The 26,998-nt window shown below is 42.6% G+C and overlaps 2 protein-coding genes across 2 annotated transcripts in view; both read left to right on the top strand.

The window, feature by feature from the left end:
* Positions 1-12,820: 12,820 nt before the first annotated feature.
* On the top strand, positions 12,821-23,149 carry dgat2 (diacylglycerol O-acyltransferase 2). Its single transcript, XM_079507734.1, has 8 exons — positions 12,821-13,194; positions 14,292-14,420; positions 14,736-14,843; positions 15,248-15,318; positions 18,238-18,442; positions 18,799-18,973; positions 19,630-19,829; positions 21,725-23,149. The coding sequence occupies exons 1-8, from the start codon at positions 13,149-13,151 to the stop codon at positions 21,877-21,879; spliced, it is 1,089 nt and encodes a 362-aa protein (XP_079363860.1). The 5' UTR covers positions 12,821-13,148; the 3' UTR covers positions 21,880-23,149.
* A 2,995-nt stretch (positions 23,150-26,144) lies between these two features.
* Positions 26,145-26,998, top strand: part of uvrag (UV radiation resistance associated gene) — a 113,161-nt gene continuing 112,307 nt past the window's right edge. Inside the window, exon 1 of the mRNA XM_079508619.1 lies at positions 26,145-26,494. Coding sequence (XP_079364745.1) covers positions 26,384-26,494 — 111 coding nt within the window. The 5' untranslated portion in view covers positions 26,145-26,383. The remainder of the gene's footprint in view (positions 26,495-26,998) is intronic.

The raw sequence follows: 26,998 nt of genomic DNA on the forward strand, positions 1-26,998 counted from the left end.
ACTATTGGCCGTGCACCCAAACTCATGTAAAAACTATGGCCTGTGTACACAGTGGTTCATCTCAAGCGTGAGGACCTACAGGGTTGACAAGAGCCTAGTACAGCCTAGTGGGAGAATAGACTTGGAGAGAGGGGTATTTAGATGGCTGTACTAGGCTATACTAGGTTGGATCGGGCTGGAAAGGGCTAGAATAGGGTGTACTAGGCTGTACTAGACTCTTGTCAGCCCTGTAGTTCCTCGCACTTGAAATAACCACTGTGTACACGGGCAATAGTTTTTACAGGAGTTTGTGTGCACGGCCAATAGTTTTACATGAACATTTCTAGGCTATAGTACTTTACTGCCTCGTACAGCCTAATAGACCCTAGTACAGCCTAGCACAGTCTACTAGAGCCGAAAACAGCCTATTAGAGGCCAGTAGGGTCTGGTACAGCCATGTACACCCACGTCTAGCCTAGTCCAGCCTAGTGGGAGAATAGACTAGGAGGGGGGGTATTTAGATGGCTATACTAAGCTATACTAGGCTGGATCAGGCTGGAATAGGCTAGAATAGGGTGTACTAGGCTGTACTGGACTCTAATAGACTCTATTAAGCTGTACTATAGGCTCTTGTGAGTCCTGAACCTTTTCGCACTTGGGAATAACCACTGTGTACACAGGCAATAGTTTTTACATGTGTGTGCACGACCAATAGTTTACCAATAGACCAACAAAATATGCTGGACTAGGCTGAACTAGGCTGGACTAGGCTGCTCTAGGCTGGACTAGGCTTCTCAAGTCTGGACTAGGCTGGACTAGGCTGGTCTAGGCTGGACTAGGCTGCACTAGGCTGGACTAGGCTGTACTAGGGTGGACTAGGCTGTACTAGGCTGGACTAGGCTGGCCTAGGCTGCACTAGGCTGCACTAGGCTGTACTAGGGTGGACTAGGCTGTACTAAGATGGACTAGGCTGTACTAGGCTGCACTAGGCTGTACTAGGCTGTACTAGGCTGTACTAGGCTGGACTAGGCTGGACTAGGATGTACTAGGCTGGACTAGGCTGTACGAGACATTACTGTACTATAGCCTATGTAAAACTATTGGCCGTGCACCCAAACTCATGTAAAAACTATGGCCTGTGTACACAGTGGTTCATCTCAAGCGTGAGGACCTACAGGGTTGACAAGAGCCTAGTACAGCCTAGTAGACCCTATTCTAGCCTTTCCCAGCCAGATCCAGCCTAGTATAGCTATCTAACTGTGCGTGCGTGCGTGCATGCGTGCGTGCGTGCGTGCGTGCGTGCGTGCGTGCGTGCGTGCGTGCGTGCGTGCGTGCGTGCGTGCGTGCGTGAGGGTCCACGGGAGGTCACTATACCAGAAACACTGTTTCCCATAGCATACTGTGGACCTACAGGACATTACTGTACTATAGTCTATGTAAAACTATTGGCCGTGCACCCAAACTCATGTAAAAACTATGGCCTTTGTACACACTACAGTGGTTCATCTGAAGCGTGAGGACCTACAGGGCTGACAAGAGCCTAGTAGACCCTATTCTAGCCTTTCCCAGCCAGATCCAGCCTAGTATAGCCATCTAACTGTGCGTGCGTGCGTGCGTGCGTGCGTGCGTGCGTGCGTGCGTGCGTGCGTGCGGGTCCACGGGAGGTCACTATATCAGAAACACTGTTTCCCATAGCATACTGTGGCCCTACAGGACATTACTGTACTATAGTCTATGTAAAACTATTGGCCGTGCACCCAAACTCATGTAAAAACTATGGCCTGTGTACACACTACAGTGGTTCATCTCAAGCGTGAGGACCTACAGGGCTGACAAGAGCCTAGTAGACCCTATTCTAGCCTTTCCCAGCCAGATCCAGGGTCCACGGGAGGTCACTATATCAGAAACACTGTTTCCCATAGCATACTGTGGGAGGTGTACACAGAGCACTGTTCTAATAGTTTTTGCCACCCTGTGGAATTATGCTTGAACTGCAAGATAGGGCCCTAAAAATGTATTAATAATAAACAAAGAGAAACAAATCAGTGTGGGTCATCCGTTGGACTGATGGGCGAACAAGTGGTGTCCACGCGAAGAGTCGGGCCCAGAGGACATGTAGAGTCCCCCCCCTGAATTTTCACGCCCCCATGGGCCGCACGGTGGGGACCGGAAATTTGGCCTGGTGCACTGGCCATAGTCACTATGTTTCATGCACACAAAACTTGATAAATGTAATAATAATAATAATAATGATTATTATTATTATTATTATTATTATTATTTTCATAATGAAAGCATTGGTACTTTGCATACATTTTATTGTTTAACACAAAACTTCTCTTCTGTGGGTCCTTGGCACAAAACCTTTTCAGATGGGGGTCTGCAGCCAAATAAATAAAATAATCAATTTGAGGTTAGCATTATTTGAGAACCATTGCCGTATACTTAGTAAACTAATATTTAGTTAACCGGGATTGGCTCGGAACTCTTTTCCCCCCTCTACAACAAATATCTTTGCCGAAACTAGCCAATCTGGGGGTCTGCAGCCAAATAATCAATTTGAGGTTAGCATTATTTGAGAACCATTGCCGTATACTTAGTAAACTAATATTTAGTTAACCGGGATTGGCTCGGTACTCTTTTCCCCCCTCTACAACACATCTCTTTGCCGAAACTAGCCAATGTTCAAGCTCACAGCGTGTCGCAACATGACACTTGCAGATGTGCTATTTTCGGCAAATATCCCCCTAAGAATACGGATACTAGGGTTGTTGGGTTGTTGTTATTAAAGCACAGAACTGTCTCTTCCAGTATTTCACCATCTATTCCCCAAAGCTCAAGTGGCTAGACATTTATCCAACGGCCATGACAAGAGCTAGTTGCTCAAATAAAGTCATAGGTTGAATTTTTGTTTCATCATAATGTGATGGGCTAATGGCATTTTGACATGCATAGAGATTTTCAGTCAGACACAATCTCAATATCACACCTTGATCTTATACAGGAAGACAGGAAACAAGATTCAAGATTCCAGAGAAAACGTTTTCTTTCATTGCACATTGCATTATTAAAAAAATAAATTTATTTCTAGCTAGGACACTGACTCTTGACTTTTGTTTGTCTTGTTATGTAAATTATTTATGGATTATTAATGGACTGAAACAGTAACATCATCAAACTTTGATTCTCATCTTAGATGAAGATCATTCAGTAAATGTGAATACATATGGCAGCCGTTAGTATCAAAGTGTAAATTGCTCTTTGGCTCTACTTGTCCAAAGATAAGACTGTCTATGAACTTTGGCACCTTTGATTTTGATAACAAGGGTTAGATATTTCCAAATGATACATTTGGCAGACAGTCTTTATGGATGGACACATGCACTGACCTTTTCAACCCAGGCCTCACTGGGGGGAGTCCAAGATGGCATGGTAAGCAAGCAGCAAGGATAGATATATGTGGCTCCATGAGTCAGCAGCCAAACGATTGCACCACCTATCAGCTCAATGAGAATTTAAATCAAGAACAACCACACAAAAGCAGACATGCAGAGCATTGAAGCCTGTTGAGAGTCACTAGGACAGAGTGGGTGGTATCGTCACTAGGACAGAGTCACTAGGACACAGTGGGTGGTATCGTCACTAGGACAGAGTCACTAGGACAGAGTCACTAGGACAGAGTGGGTGGTATCGTCACTAGGACAGAGTCACTAGGACAGAGTGGGTGGTATCGTCACTAGGACAGAGTCACTAGGACAGAGTGGGTGGTATCGTCACTAGGACAGAGTCACTAGGACAGAGTGGGTGGTATCGTCACTAGGACAGAGTCACTAGGACAGAGTGGGTGGTATCGTCACTAGGACAGAGTCACTAGGACAGAGTCACTAGGACAGAGTGGGTGGTATCGTCACTAGGACAGAGTCACTAGGACAGAGTGGGTGGTATCGTCACTAGGACAGAGTCACTAGGACAGAGTGGGTGGTATCGTCACTAGGACAGAGTCACTAGGACAGAGTCACTAGGACAGAGTGGGTGGTATCGTCACTAGGACAGAGTCACTAGGACAGAGTGGGTGGTATCGTCACTAGGACAGAGTCACTAGGACAGAGTGGGTGGTATCGTCACTAGGACAGAGTCACTAGGACAGAGTGGGTGGTATCGTCACTAGGACAGAGAGTCACTAGGACAGAGTCACTAGGACAGAGTGGGTGGTATCGTCACTAGGACAGAGTCACTAGGACAGAGTGGGTGGTATCGTCACTAGGACAGAGTCACTAGGACAGAGTGGGTGGTATCGTCACTAGGACAGAGTCACTAGGACAGAGTCACTAGGACAGAGTGGGTGGTATCGTCACTAGGACAGAGTCACTAGGACAGAGTCACTAGGACAGAGTGGGTGGTATCGTCACTAGGACAGAGTCACTAGGACAGAGTGGGTGGTATCGTCACTAGGACAGAGTCACTAGGACAGAGTCACTAGGACAGAGTGGGTGGTATCGTCACTAGGACAGAGTCACTAGGACAGAGTGGGTGGTATCGTCACTAGGACAGAGTCACTAGGACAGAGTGGGTGGTATCGTCACTAGGACAGAGAGTCACTAGGACAGAGTCACTAGGACAGAGTGGGTGGTATCGTCACTAGGACAGAGTCACTAGGACAGAGTGGGTGGTATCGTCACTAGGACAGAGTCACTAGGACAGAGTGGGTGGTATCGTCACTAGGACAGAGTCACTAGGACAGAGTCACTAGGACAGAGTGGGTGGTATCGTCACTAGGACAGAGTCACTAGGACAGAGTCACTAGGACAGAGTGGGTGGTATCGTCACTAGGACAGAGTCACTAGGACAGAGTGGGTGGTATCGTCACTAGGACAGAGTCACTAGGACAGAGTCACTAGGACAGAGTGGGTGGTATCGTCACTAGGACAGAGTCACTAGGACAGAGTGGGTGGTATCGGGACATTGGCCTTAGCTTACTTGTTCATGAGGTTGCCACTGTGTGATAGTGATGCTGAGGATTCAGTATATCATATTTTTGATATTTATACTTATTATCACATCACAGTTTTCACAGTAGTAAAAAAGTGGGTGAAATTTGTTTCTATGCATAGTTTCGAAAGTGTTATTTTTCCAAGAAAACAAAGAAAGGGAAGAAGAGAGGGGGGTTTTAGGAGATAAAGGCAAGAAAGAAAATGTAGAAGCTCGTTCCACACACAAACAGCACAATCGTAGGGTCTCTCTTAGCTGATTTACAAACGGCACAGCCGTAGGGTCTCTCAGCTTATCTACAATACATGTAAGGGGTTTCCAGATATTTACAAGCTTGTTCCACAAACAGGGTTAACTTATTTACAGGCTATACAGCCGTACAACCAAAATTACACACATTACACACTTTATTTATTATAACCATATAAAATAAAATGGGAGTTAAATGCTGCAATTTGTAAAAATGGCAAAATATGACTCCTAACATCGTTGAAGTGGGACTCATAAAATGTCCCTGGGACTCATCTAAAAGACCATCCCTGCATCGCGAGACTCATTACATTGAAAACCTATTTACATCACTGTATATATATATATATATATTAGGCATGTAACGATTCACTCAACTCATGATACGATTTGTATCACGATATGAGGTTCACGTTCACGATACGATTTTTCACGATATTAAAAAAATATATATTTTAAAGAAAAATTACTGTTTTTTAAATTTTATATAATTTATCTTCCCCCTGAGATGTTTTATTTAACTACATTGCAAAAGAAGTAGCATTACTTTTGACAGTGCAGAAACATAATTGCCTTCCTTGATGAGCATCAACGACCATCATCACCTGGGCACAGTCACAGGCACACACAGCTCCCCTCTACAGTGCTCTACTACTGAAAGTGACTATCATTTCTCTCCAAAAGCACTTGAATATGATGGAATATGACTAAAGCTCACATTTCACATCACACCCTAGTCCCCCTAAAAAAAAAAACCAACAACATTTCTTTTGAAAATCGATTTTTTTATTTCAATGAATCGATTCGAATCGATTCATATCATCGGGATTAATATCGATATATATCGATATACGATATATCGTTACATGCCTTATATATATATATATATATATATATATATATATAGTATATACACGGTATATATATATACAGGTATATAAATGCACCAAATCTCTGTGTGTGTGTAATCCACGTAAATCGGGAACCGCTCTCCCCACCGACTTCAAATCTGCCCGGGCTCTGGACAGGGCCCCTGCTCATGTCCATATATGGAGCTGGCCTGTTCTGACATCACAGCACTCAATATTTGGGCATGCCTGACACATAACTCCATAAGCTAGCCTGTTCTGACATCTGGACAGGGCCCCTGCTCACCTCTTGGGCAGGGCCTCTGCCCATGGTCCATATATGGAGCTGGCCTGTTCTGACATCACACCACTCCATATTTGGGCATGCCTCCGGGGCTCTGGACAGGGCCTCTGCCCATGGTCCATATATGGAGCTGGCCTGTTCTGACATCACACCACTCCATATTTGGGCATGCCTCCGGGGCTCTGGACAGGGCCTCTGCCCATGGTCCATATATGGAGCTGGCCTGTTCTGACATCACACCACTCCATATTTGGGCATGCCTCCGGGGCTCTGGAAAGGGCCTCTGCCCATGGTCCATATATGGAGCTGGCCTGTTCTGACATCACACCACTCCATATTTGGGCATGCCTCCGGGGCTCTGGACAGGGCCTCTGCCCATGGTCCATATATGGAGCTGGCCTGTTCTGACATCACACCACTCCATATTTGGGCATGCCTCCGGGGCTCTGGACAGGGCCTCTGCCCATGGTCCATATATGGAGCTGGCCTGTTCTGACATCACACCACTCCATATTTGGGCATGCCTCCGGGGCTCTGGAAAGGGCCTCTGCCCATGGTCCATATATGGAGCTGGCCTGTTCTGACATCACACCACTCCATATTTGGGCATGCCTCCGGGGCTCTGGACAGGGCCTCTGCCCATGGTCCATACATGGAGCTGGCCTGTTCTGACATCACACCACTCCATATTTGGGCATGCCTCCGGGGCTCTGGACAGGGCCTCTGCCCAGGGTCCATATATGGAGCTGGCCTGTTCTGACATCACACCACTCCATATTTGGGCATGCCTCCGGGGCTCTGGAGAGGGCCTCTGCCCAGGGTCCATATATGGAGCTGGCCTGTTCTGACATCACAACACTCCATATTTGGGCATGCCTGACACATAACTCCATAAGCTGACCTGTTCTGACATCTGGACAGGGCCCCTGCCCAGGGTCCATATATGGAGCTGGTGGTAATTACCGCCATGCCGACGGTAAGGGCGAGGACAATTACCGCAGTAACAGAAATCCACCGCCATACCATCCAAATCCATACCACCCCAGCCCTAGCATCTAGTCCAGCCTACTCCCAACTTGCATCGTTCCTTGTAGAGGCTCCAACAGGCACCGCTCTAGTAATATAAGGTGTTTATTCATTATTCACGGTGGAGGGTGTTATTCAAGGTGCAACATTGAATAACATGTATATCTTAAAGCTACTGACAGCTGGTAATCACCAAAGAGTGCCAAAGTAAATCAAAATGGTGCATTTATAGTATACTGTATACTGTATAGCGCCTTTATCCAACGTGCTTTACAATGTGAATTATATTCACCCATTCACACACCAATGGCGTAGGAAACCATGCAAGGCACCAATCTGCTCATCGGGAGCCAGGCCCGGATTAACAATGGAATTTTGCGGAACTTAAGCTCCAGGGCCTGCATCTTGCAGGGCCCTGTGTGAGACTATTTCAAATAGATACAGCTGTTGCTTCCATCATTCTAAACCATATTCATAGTCACCGATTTCAATGAAACGCAACACAGGAACCCCAGCTGTGTTTTTAGTCGGCCAACAGTTTCTTAACCACTTGGGTGGGAGCGGTAGGAGACTCAAAAATAACAGATTCAGCGTCGGGGAGCAGCCTTATAACTCTATGGGAGGAGTGGCGATAGCGCAGGCAGTACACTGAATGCACGACGCGCGTTCATTCACTGGGCATGCAAACAAAAAAAGTGTCATTCTTGATTGTGCATGCATCGGGCCAGGGCTCTCGGAAGGGTTGATTCGGCACTGTCAGGAGCAGTTGGGGATGTGTCTTGCTAAAATCAAGGCATGTGTTCACTCTATACTGCCATTTTCTGTGTCCAAGCAAAACACAGATGGAAGTTTCTGTCCCAAGTACGGTAATTACAATGCAAATCCAACAGTTTCACAATATTTTACAAATCACTATGTTTTTACTCTCATCAAAAGATAAGTTAACTTAAACTTTGTTAAAGGCATGACCAGATAAAATATATCATCAATATATATATAAATCAACAAACCAGACTATAAAAGTAGGTGTGTGATTATAACAAAACAAATAATTTAATTTATATTAAACTAGATTTTCAAACTAGATTATTATGTATGAAAGCTGTAGGTCTTAAACTGTAACTGATTGTCAACAATGGAGAAATATACCATTAATATTGAGTAACCAAAATCATTTATGAAGGATTGATACAAAGCTTCAAAATATAGTATACTATAGAGACATTTCTCAACATGAGTTATGTGTCAAAGAGTAGACATGGATCAAGGACAGGTTTGATTCTGGTCTTTAGGTCCAGTTGGAGTTCTGCCATCAGATAAACTATTAAACCCTGCAAGCTGCAGGAACTGCATTACAAAGTGCAATGTATAGATTTGTAAACAATCAGTATTTTTATCCTTTAAAATATTGGGAAGACTGTAAGAAACATCTACATAAGTGACACAATAGCTCGGAGTAAAAAAAGAAGAAATAACATAAAAATTCAAAAACCACTATCAGCATTGCAATGAACAACAGTACAAACCAGAGACAGTATACCCACACACAACAAAGATGGAGAGAGAGAGAGAAAGGGGAAGAGAGAGAGAGAGAGAGTGCATGATTTGGCAGCACATATGGTAGGTTATGCCTTTATGACTTGGTTGCACTGGGCATTCTAGATGCCAAATGGTGTTTCTAGGCAGGGCTCACCATAATGGCTAAGCAAAGTGGATGGCAGCTTTACACAACTCTGTCCACAGGTGCCCTGGCCCCTGAGGTCATGTGGACAGTATTCACATGTTTGCTGTCTGTCAGGGGGCAGAGAACTCAGCTAGAACTCAGCTAGATTATGCTGCATCAACCAGTCAGACATTGGCACAGGCAGTATTTCAGTATTTCTCAATAAATGACCACTCAGACCAGTGGCATGCACAGATAGACACTAGGGGATGCTAGAGCACCCCCTGCCCTTTTGGCAATGTGCCCTTTTGAAAAAAACAAACAAAACATATTTTTTTTTCTTATTTTGTACAGTGTACACTGTACAAGTGTACAGTATGTGGACCATGGTGACATTGATCAATTCTTGATAAAAAGCTTCTAATATATTATTTAGGCCCCACAATCTATAAATGTCACACTATTAAGGCAACCGGCCGGTTCCACATGCTGCACAAGGTGACCTTTTTTTCACTTGAGCACCTGCCCCTATACATGTCTGTGCACGCCACTGACTCAGACGAACAGTTCTTTGTGTTCACGTGCTGACGTTCTTGGTGTTCTCAGCTGGACACTCCAGTGTCACAGTCAAGAAATCCCAACAGGGCCTTCACATCCTGCGACACATGAAGAAGGAAACACTGTCCACAGCTGCCCATAGTTTCTAAAGGCATGAGAACCTGGCCTATTCACTAGTTGTGGACAAAGTAAATATAGTATTACAAAATACAAATAGTTTTTTAATTCACTCAAAAAAATATCTTCTTTTATATGGGCTGTAAGTCTCTCTTAAGAGACCCAAACAAGATGACGGTCTTGTCTCACCCAATATGATATTTTATTATTGAGTGGCATACATTTTAATGATGAAGAAGTGGTGTTACTCTCCCACTCTCTCTCATCTGGTGATATGGAGGCTAGCTCCTGTACTACATCCTCCCTTCCAGCATTACTTTTTGCTCCTCTACCAACAGTTCCCAGTATACTCTCTTCATTGAAAATGTGGAATCAGTTTAGACAACATTTTGACTGAGTTGAAATCCCTTTCAGTTCTACCCATCTGCAATAACCACCTGTTCTTACCCTCTGCTTTGGATTCGACCTATAAGTGGAAGGAGAAGGGCCTTAATGGGGCATTCCACAAATTTTCAACATTTTACTTTAATGTACCTTAGAGCTGTTGTGTGAAAATAATAAAAAAGTTCCCCCCATTCTGTGTTTCCTAGAACTGGAGGTCTGAAAAAAATCATTAACATGGTGAAACACATCTTGATGATGTCATCAAGATGTGTTTCACCATGTTAATGATTTTTGAGTGGTGTAAACCACTCCTACAACTGGCTTTGTTAGTCTGTGCAGAAAAAATGAGCATGGTTGCTATGTTCACCCTGTTCACCCGGGTGTGATTTCATTACGTCAGACATGATTTCATTACGTCAGACAGGCTATATAAGACCATACACCACTCAGTTCACACGGGTGTGATTTTTTTCATAATTACAGTTCTAGGAAACACAGAATGGGAGGACTTTTTTATTATTTCCACACAACAGCTCTAAGGTATATTAATGACATAGTAAAATGTTGAAAATGGGTGGTTTTCCCCTTTAATTGTCTCTTTCAGTGATCTATACAGCGATGGATCATTTAGTTCCTTGGGAGGTCTCACCACTAAACTGGATAATCAAAACATTAGTTTGTTTAGATTTTCTCAAGCACTCGTTTTAAACCCTTCCCTTGTTTACCTGAGAAAACCTAGAGACCATAATAATCAGATTCCCTGTTTACTACTGTACCTCATCAATTTACAGTGCTCTTATCTCCTCTAGGACAATTCTCTCTCTCTGGATTGAGGTGAGCGTGGACGGAGTTGAATGAGGAATGGTGGGCCCACAGGCTGGGCCGACAAGCTGTCTATATCACCAGGATCAACTCCTCCTATGTGTCTGCACTTGTATGTGCCTTCTATTCATACGGCTAAGCTCAGATTATTTCCAGAAACACATGACTCTTGTATCAGGTGCCTTCAATCCCCTTCAGACCATACACACACTTTTTATTCATGCCCAAAGCTTCCTTTTTTTTGGACACTCACTATGGTTCTCTTCTTGGATTCTCTGTGACGCCCTGTTCTCTAATTGGCATGTTTGGTGTGCCTCCTGAGTCCAGTAGCAGGCAGATTTAACAGATTCCAAGCCGACTTGGTTGCTTTTGCTTCCCTCATAGCCAGACGTTGTATATTGCTCCACTGGAAGAACCCTAACCCTCCTAGTATGTCATCATGGCTAAAAGACTGAACGTTTCTCCATTAAATTTGGGTAATTTGAGGGTTTGTTATAGTAGTTTGTTGTTGTTGTTGTTGTCTCTTTCTTGTTTTGTTTTGTTTCTTCTGTTCTGTACGTGGTCATGTATGTCTTGTATTTTAAAATGGGAAAAATATATATAAAAAGATTCCCAATCAAGGACATCTACTGTACAACTAAGCAGAGCCGCCAGCATATTCTGAGATCCCTTCCACAGACTGTTCAGCCTTCTGCCTTCCAGAAAAGGTTCTGCAGCATCAGGGCTTTCTCAACAAAACTGCACAATTAGTCAGGGGTTGGGGACAACCTACCATATTACTCCTTCATTTGCCATTAACATCTGAGGCACATTATCTGACCACTCAATCAGTGTTGTCTGTACTGTCAATTTGCACTAAGTTTGTTGTTGTCTTGACTTAATCTCTATATTATTGGTGTCTACACCTGGAGAAATGCCTTATCGTTTATCTGTATCTATATGGCTCATCTATGTGACCTAAGAGGGAGGGAGAAAGACAGAGATAAAGAATGAGAGAGAGAGAGAGAGAGAGAGAGAGAGAGAGAGAGAGAGATCATTATTTGGCAGCCAAACGTTATCAGCACATACAAAGGTTGCACACTGAGCATTCTAGATGCCAAATAGTGTTTCTATAGGCAGGACTAGGCAGGTATAAGCAAAGCGGATGGCACATGACAGAACTTTACACAACTCTGTCAGTGTCCACAGCTGCCCGCATGCACAGTGGCACATTAGCATATTAACCAGAGGTGGACAAAGTAAATATCAATGGCATACATTGCTGGACTGAAATTGAGAGCATTTCCAAAAATATATAAAAAAAGTTATTTCGAAATTCAGACATCTTCAGAAAATAGCAGATCTACAAGCTGACAACGCATCGCATGGTGGTGCATTGCCTATTTGAAATAGGGCTTATGGTTCATAATATATATTTTGCAAGTTTGTGTCACAAATGCCTTCGTAGAAATGAGCCTATAGCTGCTGTCCACCATATTCACATTGCTGTCATGTAGGCTCTGAAACCCAGGCGTTTTGGTTTGGGGATTTTCTTTTTTTGGTGCTGGACTGGAAGTGGTAGGTCATGTTCTCCTTAAACACTGTAAAGGTTATTATTAATATAATTTTAAACAAAGTTTATTCTTTCCAAATAGGCCTACGTCATTATCTTTGTGTTGACAAACAATACAGCTAGCAAAATGTTCCTAGAGTAGGCTACACCTATAGGCTACTGCAACGACGAAAACGAGAAAACAAAATAGCCCCTCGATCTCTCAAGGTAAATATGACCTCTGACATACTGTAATGAGACAAACACAGGATTGAGTAGCTGCAGTCCCACGTGACTGCCATCTTGATAAATACTAAGGTCCCACCGTCCCCTCAATGAGGGGTCGCACTCGCACCGGCGGTACGTTTCCATAGCTGCAGTTTCGTTTGGCACGCTAGGAAAGGAGGAGGGCATCGACTTCACTCACTCATTGGCACTAGGGGGCATAGGCTGCTCACACTGCTGCTGGCAACAAACCATACGGGTTCTTGCCATACCCACCCATGGCTCTGACCCACCCTACCCTACCGGACTGTGGCTCCACCCACGCTGATTAAATGCACTCACCGCTGTTCAATACACCGCAGTCGAAGGCAGTCATGGTAGCGGTGCTTTAGAGGGTTACTCCAACTTGTCAGCAGCAAACATTTCTGACTCTTGTCATCTAAGCGTTCAAAAATGAAGACCATGCTTGCTGCATATTCCGGTCCCGGTATCCTTCAAGGTAAGACTCGATTCAATTAAATGTGTACGTGGTTCCATGTCCAAACAAATATTCACAACTGTTGCGAGTTGTCGGGGAGTAATTACCGAGAGCCTACTTTCAGGGAGCTCAAACCAATCTGACTGTCAGTTGTGACAAGAGGTGAGGTCTGACATATACAGCAGACAGTTGTCAAGGGAAAAAAGAATGGGCCCACAGATTTCAAATAATATAATAATAATATAAGGATTCTGATATTAGCTGTGTGTGTGCGCGTGTGCGTGTGTGTGTGAGAATCACAAACCACTTGTTCCAGCAGAACCTGCACATTTATGTTATTCATCTGTATTCTGTATACTTGTTAACTTGTCAGACCATGGCTCATCTCCCTGATAGGGAATATAGGGAATAGTATAGTGGACTCAGACTGTTTGTGGTCTCTCACTTTTGCACTGACTTTCATATGCCCAAAGAAATTAAGCCCTTAGGAGGTAGCGTTAGTGTTTCTGCATCATGTTCATTCAACAGCATGGCATTGGTTATTTTCAGTCTGAACAGATGGGATTAAGTAACTGTTGTCCTGAAGGGAAGATCTGCTCTTTAGTGGCTCTGTGCGTAAGCTCAGCCAGCTTTAGTCTATCTAATGCTCTGGACTTCTCACACCGTTTACAGCTATACACACATGTAGATGTTTGAGTTTTGGCATTTATTTTATGGTCTGTTTCTTAGATGTTGATGTTAATTGTATTTCTGTGGCACATTTTCTAATCTGTCATTTTTTGTATTGTCCAGGGGCTCATTAATTAATCGTCTTGGTTTGATGAATTGTGACAGTGTTATTTAGTCTTTAACAAATGTATTTTATTTTGGCCTGGGCCGTGGCTCAGCGGTCCAGGCACCTTGGCCGGTAGCCCGAGTCTGGCAGTGTGCCGCGGGTTCGACTCCCGATCCCGACGGCCTTTACGGCATGTCACTCCCCCATCTCTCTCCCTCCCCCATTTCCTGTCAGTCCCTCTATAAAAAATATAAAATAAAGGCAAAAGGCCGTGATTCACGGTAATCGATCTTATAGAATGAAAAAAAGACTAATGTCTTTACTCTCTCCTGTTTGCCTCCAGGCACCGGATCCAGCCTGCTCTCTGCCCTGCAGCAACTGCCCTCCGTTCCCTGGCTCTGCCGATCCAAGATGGAGAAACACCTGCGAGTCATCTCTGTGCTGCAGTGGGTTATCTCATTCCTTGCACTGGGTGAGTGACAGTGTAGTCTGTAGTGTACTACTGCATCCACCTGTAAAACCTACAGCTTGTTGTTGTTAGCTTGTTGTCTCATTAGTCTCTTAGCAGTGTTAGCTTGTGGTCTCATTAGTTTCTTAGAAAAGTTGAGGTCAATCCGCTAATAATCCCCCTTCACCCCTGGCTCTTGTACTAGTTTAGTGCAGACTTGGTATGTGTATGTGACATAATGGCTAGTTATGGAACTGTGTCCATTATTTAGGACATTTCAAGAAAATGATTAGACTTGTATACAGTACACTGGATCTGTGTCCTACTCTTTCCCTCCAGGTCTTTCCTGCACTGTGCTTTTGATCTACATGTTCTGCACAGACTGCTGGATCATCGCTGCCTTGTACACTGCCTGGCTCGTCTTTGACTGGAACACCCCCAAACAAGGTAAGCGAGCCACCTGTGTTAATCAACTTACTGGTATATACATTTCTCAAGCTTTAGATTTGTGTTTATTATCCATAAAACCTGACAAATGTTTATTGGAGGCTTTTAGAGTCATGTGTTGGCTATTTTGTTTGTGTAGGCAGTATAGAGAAGTGGCTGATTTTAACCCCTTTTGGTGTTTTAAGCATTATGTTTTACTTCAGCTATTGAAAAATAGAAGATCTACAAACTCATAGCGTGGCACCGAGTGCCGCGCTACGGCCTTGTAGATCTGCTATTGTGGTTGAGCACCACTGATATAAAACTGTGATGATTTAAAAGGCATTTTTAGAATTGTCCTCGGGTCTAAATGGGTTAAATGAAGGCGATTAATACAAAATAAAATAAAACCATTTTCTTTGTAGGTGGCAGGAGGTCCTCTTGGGTGAGGAACTGGACAGTATGGAACTACTTTAGAGACTACTTCCCTGTCAGGGTAGGTCAATATCTGCCACGTGCATTATGTTTGCATCCAGACTTCCTCGCTGTGTGTAACTGTAGGTCAAACATGTCCCTCAGTGTGTGGCTGTTTAGTTATCTGTAGATAATTGATCATGTTAATTGATCTGACATAAAATGTGAACCTTGATTGATAATGCCTTTTCTGACAGTTGTAGCAATAATACGTTTATGTTTATAGCACTTTTAAAGACAACAGGGATTGATGGTTTTTATTGCTCATCATATTTCGTTACATGTAATTCAAACTCTGTTTTAAACCGATGTAAAGCTCATCAATATTACCATTGATTATGCTGTTGCCCAGCAATTAATTGATAAGATTATCAGGGGAGAATCCAGTATCAAGTAACTGTTTACTCCATGCTGCTCCTTGTCTCATGTTGCTTAATGCAAGGTCTTTAGACTTTGTCCAAACAGATAGGCAGCAGCACACAACAATGCTGTTGTGTGCAGCTTAATCACTTCATCTTGAGATCGGAGTACAGTCCTACAGTAGTTGTGGTGAAAGGGAAGCCTCTCACTCACTTAGAGAGAGACACACACACACACACACACACACACACACACACACACACACACACACACAAACAGAGGGTGTGTAGTTGTTCATGTTGGGACCAAACATTTAGCCAGAGAACTCGCCGGTTTACCAAGTCGCCCCGGCGAAAATTCTTCATCAATGTCCTTATCGTTATGCTAACATGCTGTCTTCATCAGTGTAGTATGTCAAACTCACAGATGTTATAGTTCATTTCCAAATTATTTTGTGCAATTAAATGGTCAGCTAAGTTGAGTATATGAATACCAATGATCAGTAGGCCTACCATTTCAGGAATTGTTTACTAATAAATGACATTGTTTCGGTACTTGTTTAAACTTTTAGCATTCCTACTTAATCTAATGTTAACTCTAAACAACTATCCTCTCTCTCGCTCTCTCTCTCTCTAAATTCAATGCAATTTAAATGAAGGTGAAGTAAAACTAAAATGCACTAAATTGCGGCGAGTTGGTAAACTGGCGAGTTCTCCGGATACCACACCCCCACCAGGCCACCACCCACTTTGTATTTGATTACCAAAGACAATATCATATAGGCGCTATCTTAGACATGTAGGCTAGGATATTTAAGGTTGATTTATATATTTTGCATTATATTTATTTATATACATCAGCCTTTAGTCCACACTGTTTCTACCATTATGGTCCTTCTCATTGTCCTCAATGACTGCTCTCATTCACTGAAGTAGCTGAGACCCCGACTGCAGAATATAAATCAACTCAATGCTTTAATGCAGCTGGTGCAGTTAACCCCTTATTGTTGCTTGTTGTCTTGGTCATTGTACGTCCCATGTGATATCAAAACGAACTGCTGGTCGAATTTGATTGTAGAAAATAATTTGCATGTCAACTGAGCATGCATGTTAATCTTCTCATTGAAGCATAAAAAGTGGAGCCTGAACTTTACTTATCACTTTGGTCTGTACTTTGAGCACTGTATAGGTGTGACTGAACTGATTTCATGACTTTCTTTAGTCATGAAAAAGAAGCAGAAGACAGACATGAACATCCCAAATCTGAAATTGGACACGTGCTGAAAGATATCGGTGCAGAAAATAATAATAAAATGGTCACTCCCTGAAGGGCTCCAAAGATAAAGTGCTTTATTGCACCCAAGAAATCAGTGACTTCATCAGACTGAAGTAATGTCTATATTAGAAATCTCTGTTATTAAATGAAGGCCACACACACAATCCACTAAATCCAGTCATACCCTTTGTAGTAATTTCTACAAAACATTAGCTAATGCAGACCAGCAGGCTGCTGGTTTGCCTGCATCCCCATATAAATAAATGTAAGACACTCTTATTAGCCCAACCAAAAGGTATTCCCACAATCTACCACATCATGCTATCCCCACTGAAATTTGCTGATAAGGTTGTGCAACTGCCATGTTTGACTCACCACTGTGGGTGGGAGACCTTGTCCACAGTACACAAGGCTACATGGTGTACAGTTTAAAATGTATCCACAAAACTGCCACTTGGTATTCTGATTTATTGGAGATGGATGCAAAACGTAATTATCAAATGTTGTATTTTGGTGCTGTGGATTTTAACAGGCACAGGGCAAATATGCAATGTATATCATTGTTTATATAATATATGTGTATATATATTATATAATATATGTCATTGTTTTATGGCTGTACTGTACATGGGCAGATGGAGCAGGCTGTACCAGGAAGGACAGATAGAGTAGGGCCATATACTTAAAGTGTTGAACGATAAGGATGTCCAAGTTCTACATACAAGTTTTGTGCTAATTTCATGTGGTTGCTTGCTCACACACAATGTAACTCTTAAAGGACCACTTCACCACTTTTCAACTTCTCTTCCTATAATTGGTCCTAACTAATGTTCATGATAAAATACCACCATTCTTTCCTACTCAGTCTGTGTCTCATAGGAAGGCTGTGGGCAGTTCAGAAACCCGTCCACCAGTGACATCATCGATGGTGAATCCAAGCTAATAGAAACGGCAGGCTTTCTTTTCCTGAAAAGTTGCAATGTAAAAGTTGAAGCCATCGTTCTCACGATAATAAAAATCTAAATAGATTTTAAAACAAATCTTGTTTAAAAAATAAATCTGCCTAATGATGTCACTGGTGGACGGGTGTCCGAACTGCCCAAAGCCCTCCTATGAGACACAGACTGAGTAGGAAAAAATGGTGGTGTTTTATCATGAACATTAGTGAGGACCAATTATATGAAGAGCTGTTGAAAAGTGGTGAAGTGGTCCTTTAAGAACTGAGCTCATAAGTTGCACTTGCTACAAACATGACATGCATACAAATTAATCCAAGGCTGTCCGTTTTTGTCTCAATGTTTTGTAGCTAATTAAAACCCATGACCTGCTGCCTAGCCGGAACTACATCTTTGGCTACCATCCACATGGCATTCTCTGTTTTGGTGCTTTCTGTAACTTTAGCACAGAAGCCACAGGCTTCTCCAAGAAGTTCCCAGGAATAAAGCCCTCCCTGGCTACTCTGGCGGGAAACTTCCGTTTTCCAGTTCTGAGAGACTACCTGATGTCTGGAGGTAAGGAGTTCCTAGGGAGGAGATGTCTGATAATGCTGTCTGATAATGCTAACTGTAACTGCAAGGGGACACTGAGCTTTGTCCTATTGCCCAGCTGAAATGGCTGCTGGTTACCTGTATGTGCTGATACAGTAAACTAGAGGGTAGAAGTTTGTATGCATGTACAGTTTGTACACTGTACAGTATAGCCTTTATTCAAGTCATTATTTTATATTTTGGCATTAACACAATATATTCTGATTTTAAGATTACTGTATTTGCTTATTACTTGAAAATCTTTTAAGTGCTTTGTTGATTCCTTCTTGAAGGTAATACAAATAAGTTATTGCAACTAATACGTTATATATTTTACCCAGGTATCTGTCCAGTAAACAGGAACTCCCTTGACTACCTGCTGTCACATAATGGCACGGGCAATGCTGTGGTCATTGTTGTTGGGGGAGCTGCAGAGTCTCTGGACTGTGCACCTGGCATGAACAGTGTCTACCTGAACAAGCGCAAGGGCTTTGTGAGGATAGCCCTCGAGAGAGGGTGAGACGATACACCACAGTCCACAATTAATACGTAGAATTGAGACCCCATAAACCCTGAAGCACAATCTGAGTAAAGTGTACCTCAGTTTGTGTTCAAATGTAACCAAATTGGTCTTTAAGGGTTCATTTGTACACTATTTGGACTGCGTAAATCCTAATTTCGCCCAGAGGATTCTGCTGTGTAACATTCAGAATTCACAAATGGGTTTGGTTATGCTGACTAACAAACTAGGTTATGTATCGTGTTTGGTATTGGATTAGCCTATATATTCAGTTTTTTACTTTTTTCTAAAGAAGCTTAGAGAGTGTTAAAAGAAAATACGGTTTGTCAGACCTCCATCCTTGCCAACTAGGGTATTGTTCCAATTTATATAAGCAATTACTGTGTGAATATGGGTCATTTGTCTGGCTCAAAGCTTAGAGTTAAGAAACTACTACTACTCACTGTATGGTTCTTTTAAATCATAAGCAACTCATAGGTCCTTACTGCATATTGTTAGTTTTCAGTACATTTAATCTGAAATGATTTTGAAAGAAATTATTTTCCAGCATCAGTATATTTATGAATACCAGGACGTTAAGCCATTTTTTTTTGTGGAAATTAGTTTTTAATGACAAAGCACTTGCTCAGTAACCTCTTCCTTCTTTCCCCAGGTCTGATCTGGTCCCAGTGTACTCCTTTGGGGAAAATGATGCCTACAAGCAGGTGATCTTTGAAGAGGGCAGCTGGTGGAGAAATGCCCAGAGGAGACTGCAGAGGATCATAGGCTTTGCCCCCTGCCTATTCCATGGATGTGGTGTTTTCTCTGACTCCTGGGGCATCGTGCCGTATTGCAAACCCATCACCACCTTAGGTGAGGGACAAAACAAAACACTCTTGTGCATGGCTGTGTGCGTAATGATTTCTCTACAACATAATGCATCATATTAGAACACATTTTCTTCAGAGTAACAAGTAATCTATCAAAAGGTACTGCACTAAATTAGACACTTCAGAATTATCCTTTATGATGTTTATTGGCTCAGCTGGCCAACAATAAATCAAAATTTAGGCTGCACACAGGTCATGGAATAATATTCAGTGGTGAGTGCTGTCTAGCTTGTTTTGTTTTACTGGCCTGGACGTCTGGTATGGGGTATGCATTCCTGATTTCTATTGTTCCCAACTTGCATTGTTCCCAAGTACAGTAGGCCGATGCCTGACGGGCACAGGTCTAGTAGACTAAGGGCATTCACACTATGGTCCCGGGTGCACACTCTGGACCACTTGGCAGATGTTGTGGTTGTGTGAATGGTGCATGTGTACCATTCCCGGAAGCGGACCATCCAACCGTTTCTGGGACGGCATGGGGAGGTAGGGCAGATTCACACTGAGTCTGTTTGATTCAAACTGTTCCCGAATATGATTGCCTGGTCCCTGCTGGCCATGATTCACATTGGCCTTGATTCTTCCGCACCCGAGTACACTTCATTCAACTGTATTCAATGCTTTCATATTGCAGCGATCCGTATCCGAGTACACGTGACTTCAATCGGTCCCGAGACTACCTCCATGTGGTCCCGGGAATGGTTGGGTGATCCGCTCTGGGGAACGGTACGCAACGTTCACTCTACCACAACATCTGCCAAGTGGTCCCGAGTGCGCACCTGGGACCATAGTGTGAATCTTCCTGTAGTCTCGGGACTGATTGAAGTGTATTTGGATACAGTTTGCTGCAATGTGAAATCCATCCATATTTTTTTATAATGACACGTTATATTACGTGGGTTATACCTTCTGGTAGTTCAACTTCAATGTTGACAAGACATGATCCACCACTGTTTGATTATAACTGTAAAATTGTGTAAGGAGCGCTGCCGCTAGGACAAAAATCACACCTGTGTGAAGTGAGGGGCGCCAACAGAAACAGTGCCAACACAAACATTAAACGCCATTAACAATAAAGGATTAGTCCATGACGTCACTATTAACATACCAAGGATATGTACATGACGTCACCGCCATACAGACGAGACGAGAGACAATGTTACATTGCAGTTTGGTTGTGTATTATGTTATTATAACTCAAGACAACGTCTGGAACACAGTCAAACTTTATTATTTGCTCTAAACTCTGAGAGACGGAGAATGTCATGTCACAGAAGAGTCACTGGTCAAAGCCCCATAGTCCACAGCGGCCCTCTGAGGCCCCTCTGAGTTGAATGAATTGTACTCGGGTACGGAAGAATCGAGGCCAATGTGAATCATGGCCAGCGGGGAACAGTTCAAATCAATCGGACTCGGTGTGAATCTGCCCTAAGTCAAGGAGCCTTGCCAGAACACCCTAGAGGCCACACTACTTAACACCCACCTACTTAACAAACAAAAGTTGTTTGGACCGGTGGATGGATCAATTCTTAGCCCCTCACTGTCGCTAGCCGGATTTAAATGTATCATTTAATATATTAAGTCTATTATTATTATTATTATTATTAAGTATAATTCTAGGCTAAGCACCAAAAATGAACTGATGGAGAAATAAATGTCAAAATGACGATGGCTTTTTATTTGGGGAAAACCATTTCTTTAAAAGGTTATTACAGGACAGTGAAAGTTTGTTAACGGACCATCCATTCCATCCACACTGTCAATATTTGTGCAGTTCAGCGCCAAGGATACAGTATATTAATGGTTAACATTGAAGCGCTTTACAAATTCATGCATGATTAGTGCTTCCTTTTGATTTTGTCCTTGTTTTTTGTTATATAGTTGGGGAGCCAATCACAGTGCCAAAAGTTGAAGCGCCTACTCAAGAAATGGTGGATATGTACCATGCCATGTATGTCAGATCCCTCCGGTGCCTTTTCGACAAGTACAAGACGCGCTTTGGTCTGAAAGAGAGTGATGTCCTGCATGTCATGTGAAAGAAAAGAGGGCCCCTCTGGAACATCTGAACTGGGAGGACTGGGACAGAGTCTTCACAACAATCCCATCTAAAACTGTGCCTGGGACTCTGACTTGTCTCTGGACTGCAAACTCTATACATGAGCATGTATGTAAATAAACCCTTGCTCTCAGCTATGTCAGAGACATACTGTAAGCATAGTTCCTCCTCAACATAGGGTAGGTTTGAGGAAATGATGGCCTGAAAGAATGCCCTCTCTCCCTGATGGTGTTACAGTTAACAGTTAATTAGTCTCCGTTCCACTGCCAAAGAAGTGTCCTTCTACAGATGTATGCAATATCTATAGCTGGTGGCATCGTCTGAAGAGAGAGGGCATAGTTTGGACTATGAGGAACTGCTTGTCAGGCGTGATGGCAGATCAGTTTCACTAGATGGAGCTGCAAGGTAACCTACAAGAAGTGCCAAGGCATTCCGACCATGTGTTCTTGTAATTTTCCTCCAAGTCTTGAAATCCTATTGTTTTGAAACGCACCACAATGCAACTGAGAGGAACAACTTCACTGTTGGGTTAAAATACCCAAAGATTGAGCCAAAGATCCAATGATTGTCCCCACATATGTACATGCATATCAAAGAGTGGATTCATGCTATGTATGTGCCAAATATATGTATTTGTGATTGTACAATGCCACAAAGTATTAATTTTATTCTTAGGAGAGGAAAACACAGGGTCTAATGATTTTGAATATTGATGCACTTTTTTGTACTGTATTCTTGATTTGTGCTGAGCTTTTTTTTTCCTCCATTCTGCTGTTGTCCATGCCCACATGGGTGTTTTGGCCTTGCATCTCCAAGTGTTTTGAAAAGTAGTTCACGAAGAGAATGTGCTATTGTGGGAATTCGGATGTCTGATTACGGGGCAGTCTTTTTCCACATTATATTATGTAACATGCATAATCAGTGATCACTAGGGTGAAATATACTGTAGCAAAGAGGAAGGCATCACAAAGATCATGTCATCTTAAAGCTATCTATAACACCATAAGGACTTAATAAGGTGTCACTACTCACTAATACAGCATGTATAAGAGTACTGTATGTCAGCTTCTAGAATGGTGTTACGATTGGTACCTGGTAAAAGGTGTCAATTGAAATTTAATTTAATTTGGATTCACCAAGTGACTTATAGCGAAGAGCAGTGTACACAAGACTCTAATTCCTGTGCAATACATGCAAGCAATAAACCTTCTGCCTGTATTTAAATTAAACCTTTTTTTATGTTTTCAGAATGAGATGTGTGCATTATTGTTCTCATCAAACTAATATACACAATATAGTTCTAATATATTTTTCAATTTACATTTGAACATATTCATTGTTGAAGTATACTAGGCTACATTGAAAAATAAAACTCAAACTTGTTCAAAGTAGCTTTTCCACATTTGCATAAGTTGCAAATAATTTTAACACCACTATTTACGAATATTATTAAAGTCATATTTTATGGTCAAAACAAACTTTGTGAATCAAAGCTCTATATGCAGATGGAATCACTACTACAGAGTGTCCGTAACCCTGTCTCCCCAAATCATAAACGGACTAGAAAAAGTGCCCCTCAGGGCACAGGTCTCCACCAAGCCAGATCAGTTTGTGGCCTCCTGGTGGCGCTATAATAGGCCAATGTGAAAAGGGTGGAATATATTCCTCAGCCTAGTAGGAAAGTGTGTGAAAGATATCACGGAAATTGCATGCTGCATTCATAATTTGAGGATCTTTGTTGAAAACGGGCCAATCCTGCAAACTTTGAAAGCCAATTAGCCAATTATGATGGAATATGAGATCTCTGACAGATGTCAGTCATGACTAGAGATACTGTGTAACGATTTGCAGGATTTTTGGACAGAATCTGGAGGAGACAGTCCGGACAGTGCAAAACATACTCTCCCCATGCCTTCGGCTGGTGGAGACAAATGTTCATCCTCTGGAGACTGCACCCTTTTATAAGCTGCACATTAATTGTATTCCACTTTGAAATTTTGTTTGAGTTATCTCCTAGTTGGATAACCATTACTTGCAAGATAAGTACATAGTTATACAATAACATCTTGGTTAAGAAAAAAAGTGTTGTGCAGGTGAGGTGAAAAACAGGTGAGTCTTTTCTTTACATATGAAGTTTTACGAACACAGAAAATAGTTAGAAATGGAGATAAATACAAATCAGTTGTTAGTTAAAAAAAGGCAGAACTGTAATGTAGATGCCTATGGGTTAATTAGCTACGTTGGCAATGACATTCAGTTTATATATACAAGGAGATAAGGAGGATGGAAGTTGATGGAAATGGGCAAAGTAAGGTGGAAATGGGCAATCTGAGACGCCTCAGTGGTTGATACAAAGCTGCCCCCTAGTGGTGTAACATCTGAGTTCATATTTTGGATATTTGTAAATGAAGATGCATGTTTTAAGGATGTTATATTAAAAAGGGTTAATAGGTGAGGACGGTTACCTGACAATTGAACTTGTTCATCTAACAAACAGTACAGTACAATATTACAGTATGTATAAGATAAGGATACTAGGCTATAATAAAACAGGTTATGTTGAGAAATGGTCTGGTTCTTAAAAATCCCTAGATTTTGACACTGAATCAATGTGGTCTTTCCAACAATACTTCTCATCAACTATTACTCCCTCTACTCTGTTCATTTGTTTGCCCTCGATAAAGAACTTTGCTTACTCTGTATCGTATTTTTTCTACCTGAGAATATTACGAAATTAGATTTCTTAACGGGTATGAAGACCACGGTTATAGCCTAATTATTTGTATTAAAGAGCTGGAGAGACATGGAGACCCCTGTTACTGTAACAAACTATACTAACTACTGTAGTAATACTTATTCTATGAGAATATATAGCTATTCAAAAACAAAATAACTTGGACGTTTGAGCTTTTGTAGCATAAGTGAGATTTTGTAGTTTATTTTTTTGTTGTGTGTGAAAAAGTTAAAGCACTATTCTGACAGTACGGGGTCCTCAGAGTTACTACTGTTTTTATGTGATTACAGTAACCGCCTGAAAACATTTAACGCCTGGAAACACATTATCCAACATATTAGCAAACATAATGTGCAAATAAACAAACACACAAACAAAAAACAAACATAATTATTTTTTAATTAAACACTGATGACAGTGCTGTCAAAGAAAACTATGAAGCCATCAAAGCTGCAGCATCACTTGGTCCATAGTCACTTAATAGGAAAAACCTTCAAATGATGGTTAGCCAACCAGTGCTGACCCCAGCAACCACCGCACCCCCCCTCTCTCATCCCAGAGCCAACAGAAGGCTCTCTCTGCTTGGGGGATTGCAGGCACTGAGAGGTCTCTAATGTTCATCTGTGCTGTGTGCATGCGTCCGTCCTTGTCCACACTGTCGTTGTTGTCGTTGAATCTGTCCTATCGAGTTTCTCTTCCTCCCCTCTTCTCTGGAGACTCTGGGGGTATTGCTCATTTGTACGTTCTGTAGCTTGCGTGGTGCCCTCTTGCGAGTGCTGCAACAGAGATTGCTGGCCCCTGTTACCCCGCCAGTCTTTCCTGGTATTGCCGGTTTGCCATCCAGACTTTCCTGGAAGTCACTGGTTGCACAGGGAGTTCAATTTGTAAATACATCAAAGATGCGATTATAATCCATTTCTAATGGATGAAGCCTTGGCCTGGAAAAAAACTTAACTTAAAAAGAAAAAACTTTAAAGAAAACGTAAAGAAAACACACACACACACACACACACACAAAACTTAAACACAAATTAACTTAAAACACTTTTAATAATTGTTATTGCAATTTACGAGCTGCGTTCGCTTCCCGCGTTCGCGCGTCTTACTTGTAAATATTAAAGCAGCCAAGTCGAGACTATTTATTATTTAGGCTCTCTATCGGTCAAATCGTGGGTTGAATAAAAGTGTAATTCATGCTGGAGTCTGCCAGTCTGGACACTTAAGTAAAGACAACGGGACCGTCAATTCGTACTCAACGAGGACTGTCCTTAGAGTACTGTCACTACTCACTTGCAGGTCACGCTGGGCTGTGCGACTTCATCTCGAATCCTCTGCATTTACCATATCTGACAGATTTTTATGAAACTCCGCCCCGTCATTGAAGATCGACAGCCAAACGGTCGAATCACAAGACGGACATCCACGGGAGGCGACGCCTTTGTGTGAGCGACGCGAGTTTGAGCCTATCAGCCACGCGCATTCTTGGCTTCAACCGGACATGGATTTCCGAAGCAAGGAGTAGCAAAATAGCTACTTTGTTTATGCCCCTTTAGCCAACTGACAGCTCCACACACACTGTGCTGCTTCTGTGCCTCCAGACATTCCTGTGCACACATTTCCTTCTGTGAACAAGCGTCACAAACCCTCCGCTCGAGTGTCTTTATGTAATGCCCCAGGAGGGGAATGGGGTGTTTGTTGTTTTGAATGAAGCGGACGCGCTGCTGCTAAGGTGCCTGTAGACAGGGGGAGGATGAGCTCCACCACCGGCCGGGATGTCGCTATCCCAGCCGCCTCTGTCAACGCCAACCCCGGAGCCTCCTCGTCCTCGCGACCGCTGCACGTAGAGTTGACATCCCAGCAGGTACTACGCACCCGCACCGCGACAGCACACATGATGATTATGCACATGACCACGGGAACAGGTTCTCTCACAACGTTACTCATTAACTGTACAGATTGTGTGTGAGATAAGCAGCACAGGAGGCCCGCGAAGCTAAACTTGAGCTAGTTAGCTACTGTGGCTAACTGGTTAGCTCACTGGAGACCAGTGGTGTTGGTCTGGCTCTTCAAAACAAACAAAAAAACAAACGGGCTGATGTTGACTGTTATTTAAACCATGTCTTCACAGGCAGCAGTGTGTTGTTCTAATGTTCAATGTTATTATTATGGAGCAACGTATGCATGAGGTTTGTATTGCAACTTCATGGTTTACATTCACTGTATGACATCCACATCATCATCAGACTCAAGCTCAGGTGACAGGGTCAGCTGGAGCAATATAATGGTGTCGCCTCTGAGGCTTGGCTCACAAACTACAGTATACACATTCTCATCTCTCATGCACAATACATTGTTTTACTTGTAA

The sequence above is a fragment of the Electrona antarctica genome (genome assembly GCF_951216825.1).
Source record: "Electrona antarctica genome assembly, chromosome: 8".
NCBI lineage: Eukaryota > Metazoa > Chordata > Actinopteri > Myctophiformes > Myctophidae > Electrona > Electrona antarctica.

Excerpts from the sequence above, each read along its gene's own strand:
- dgat2 (XM_079507734.1), top strand. The coding sequence starts at position 13,149 with ATGAAGACCATGCTTGCTGCATATTCCGGTCCCGGTATCCTTCAAG. Across the intron at positions 14,844-15,247 it reads CTGGAACACCCCCAAACAAG|GTGGCAGGAGGTCCTCTTGG; the intron begins GTAAGCGAGCCA and ends TTTTCTTTGTAG. Across the intron at positions 15,319-18,237 it reads GAGACTACTTCCCTGTCAGG|CTAATTAAAACCCATGACCT; the intron begins GTAGGTCAATAT and ends AATGTTTTGTAG.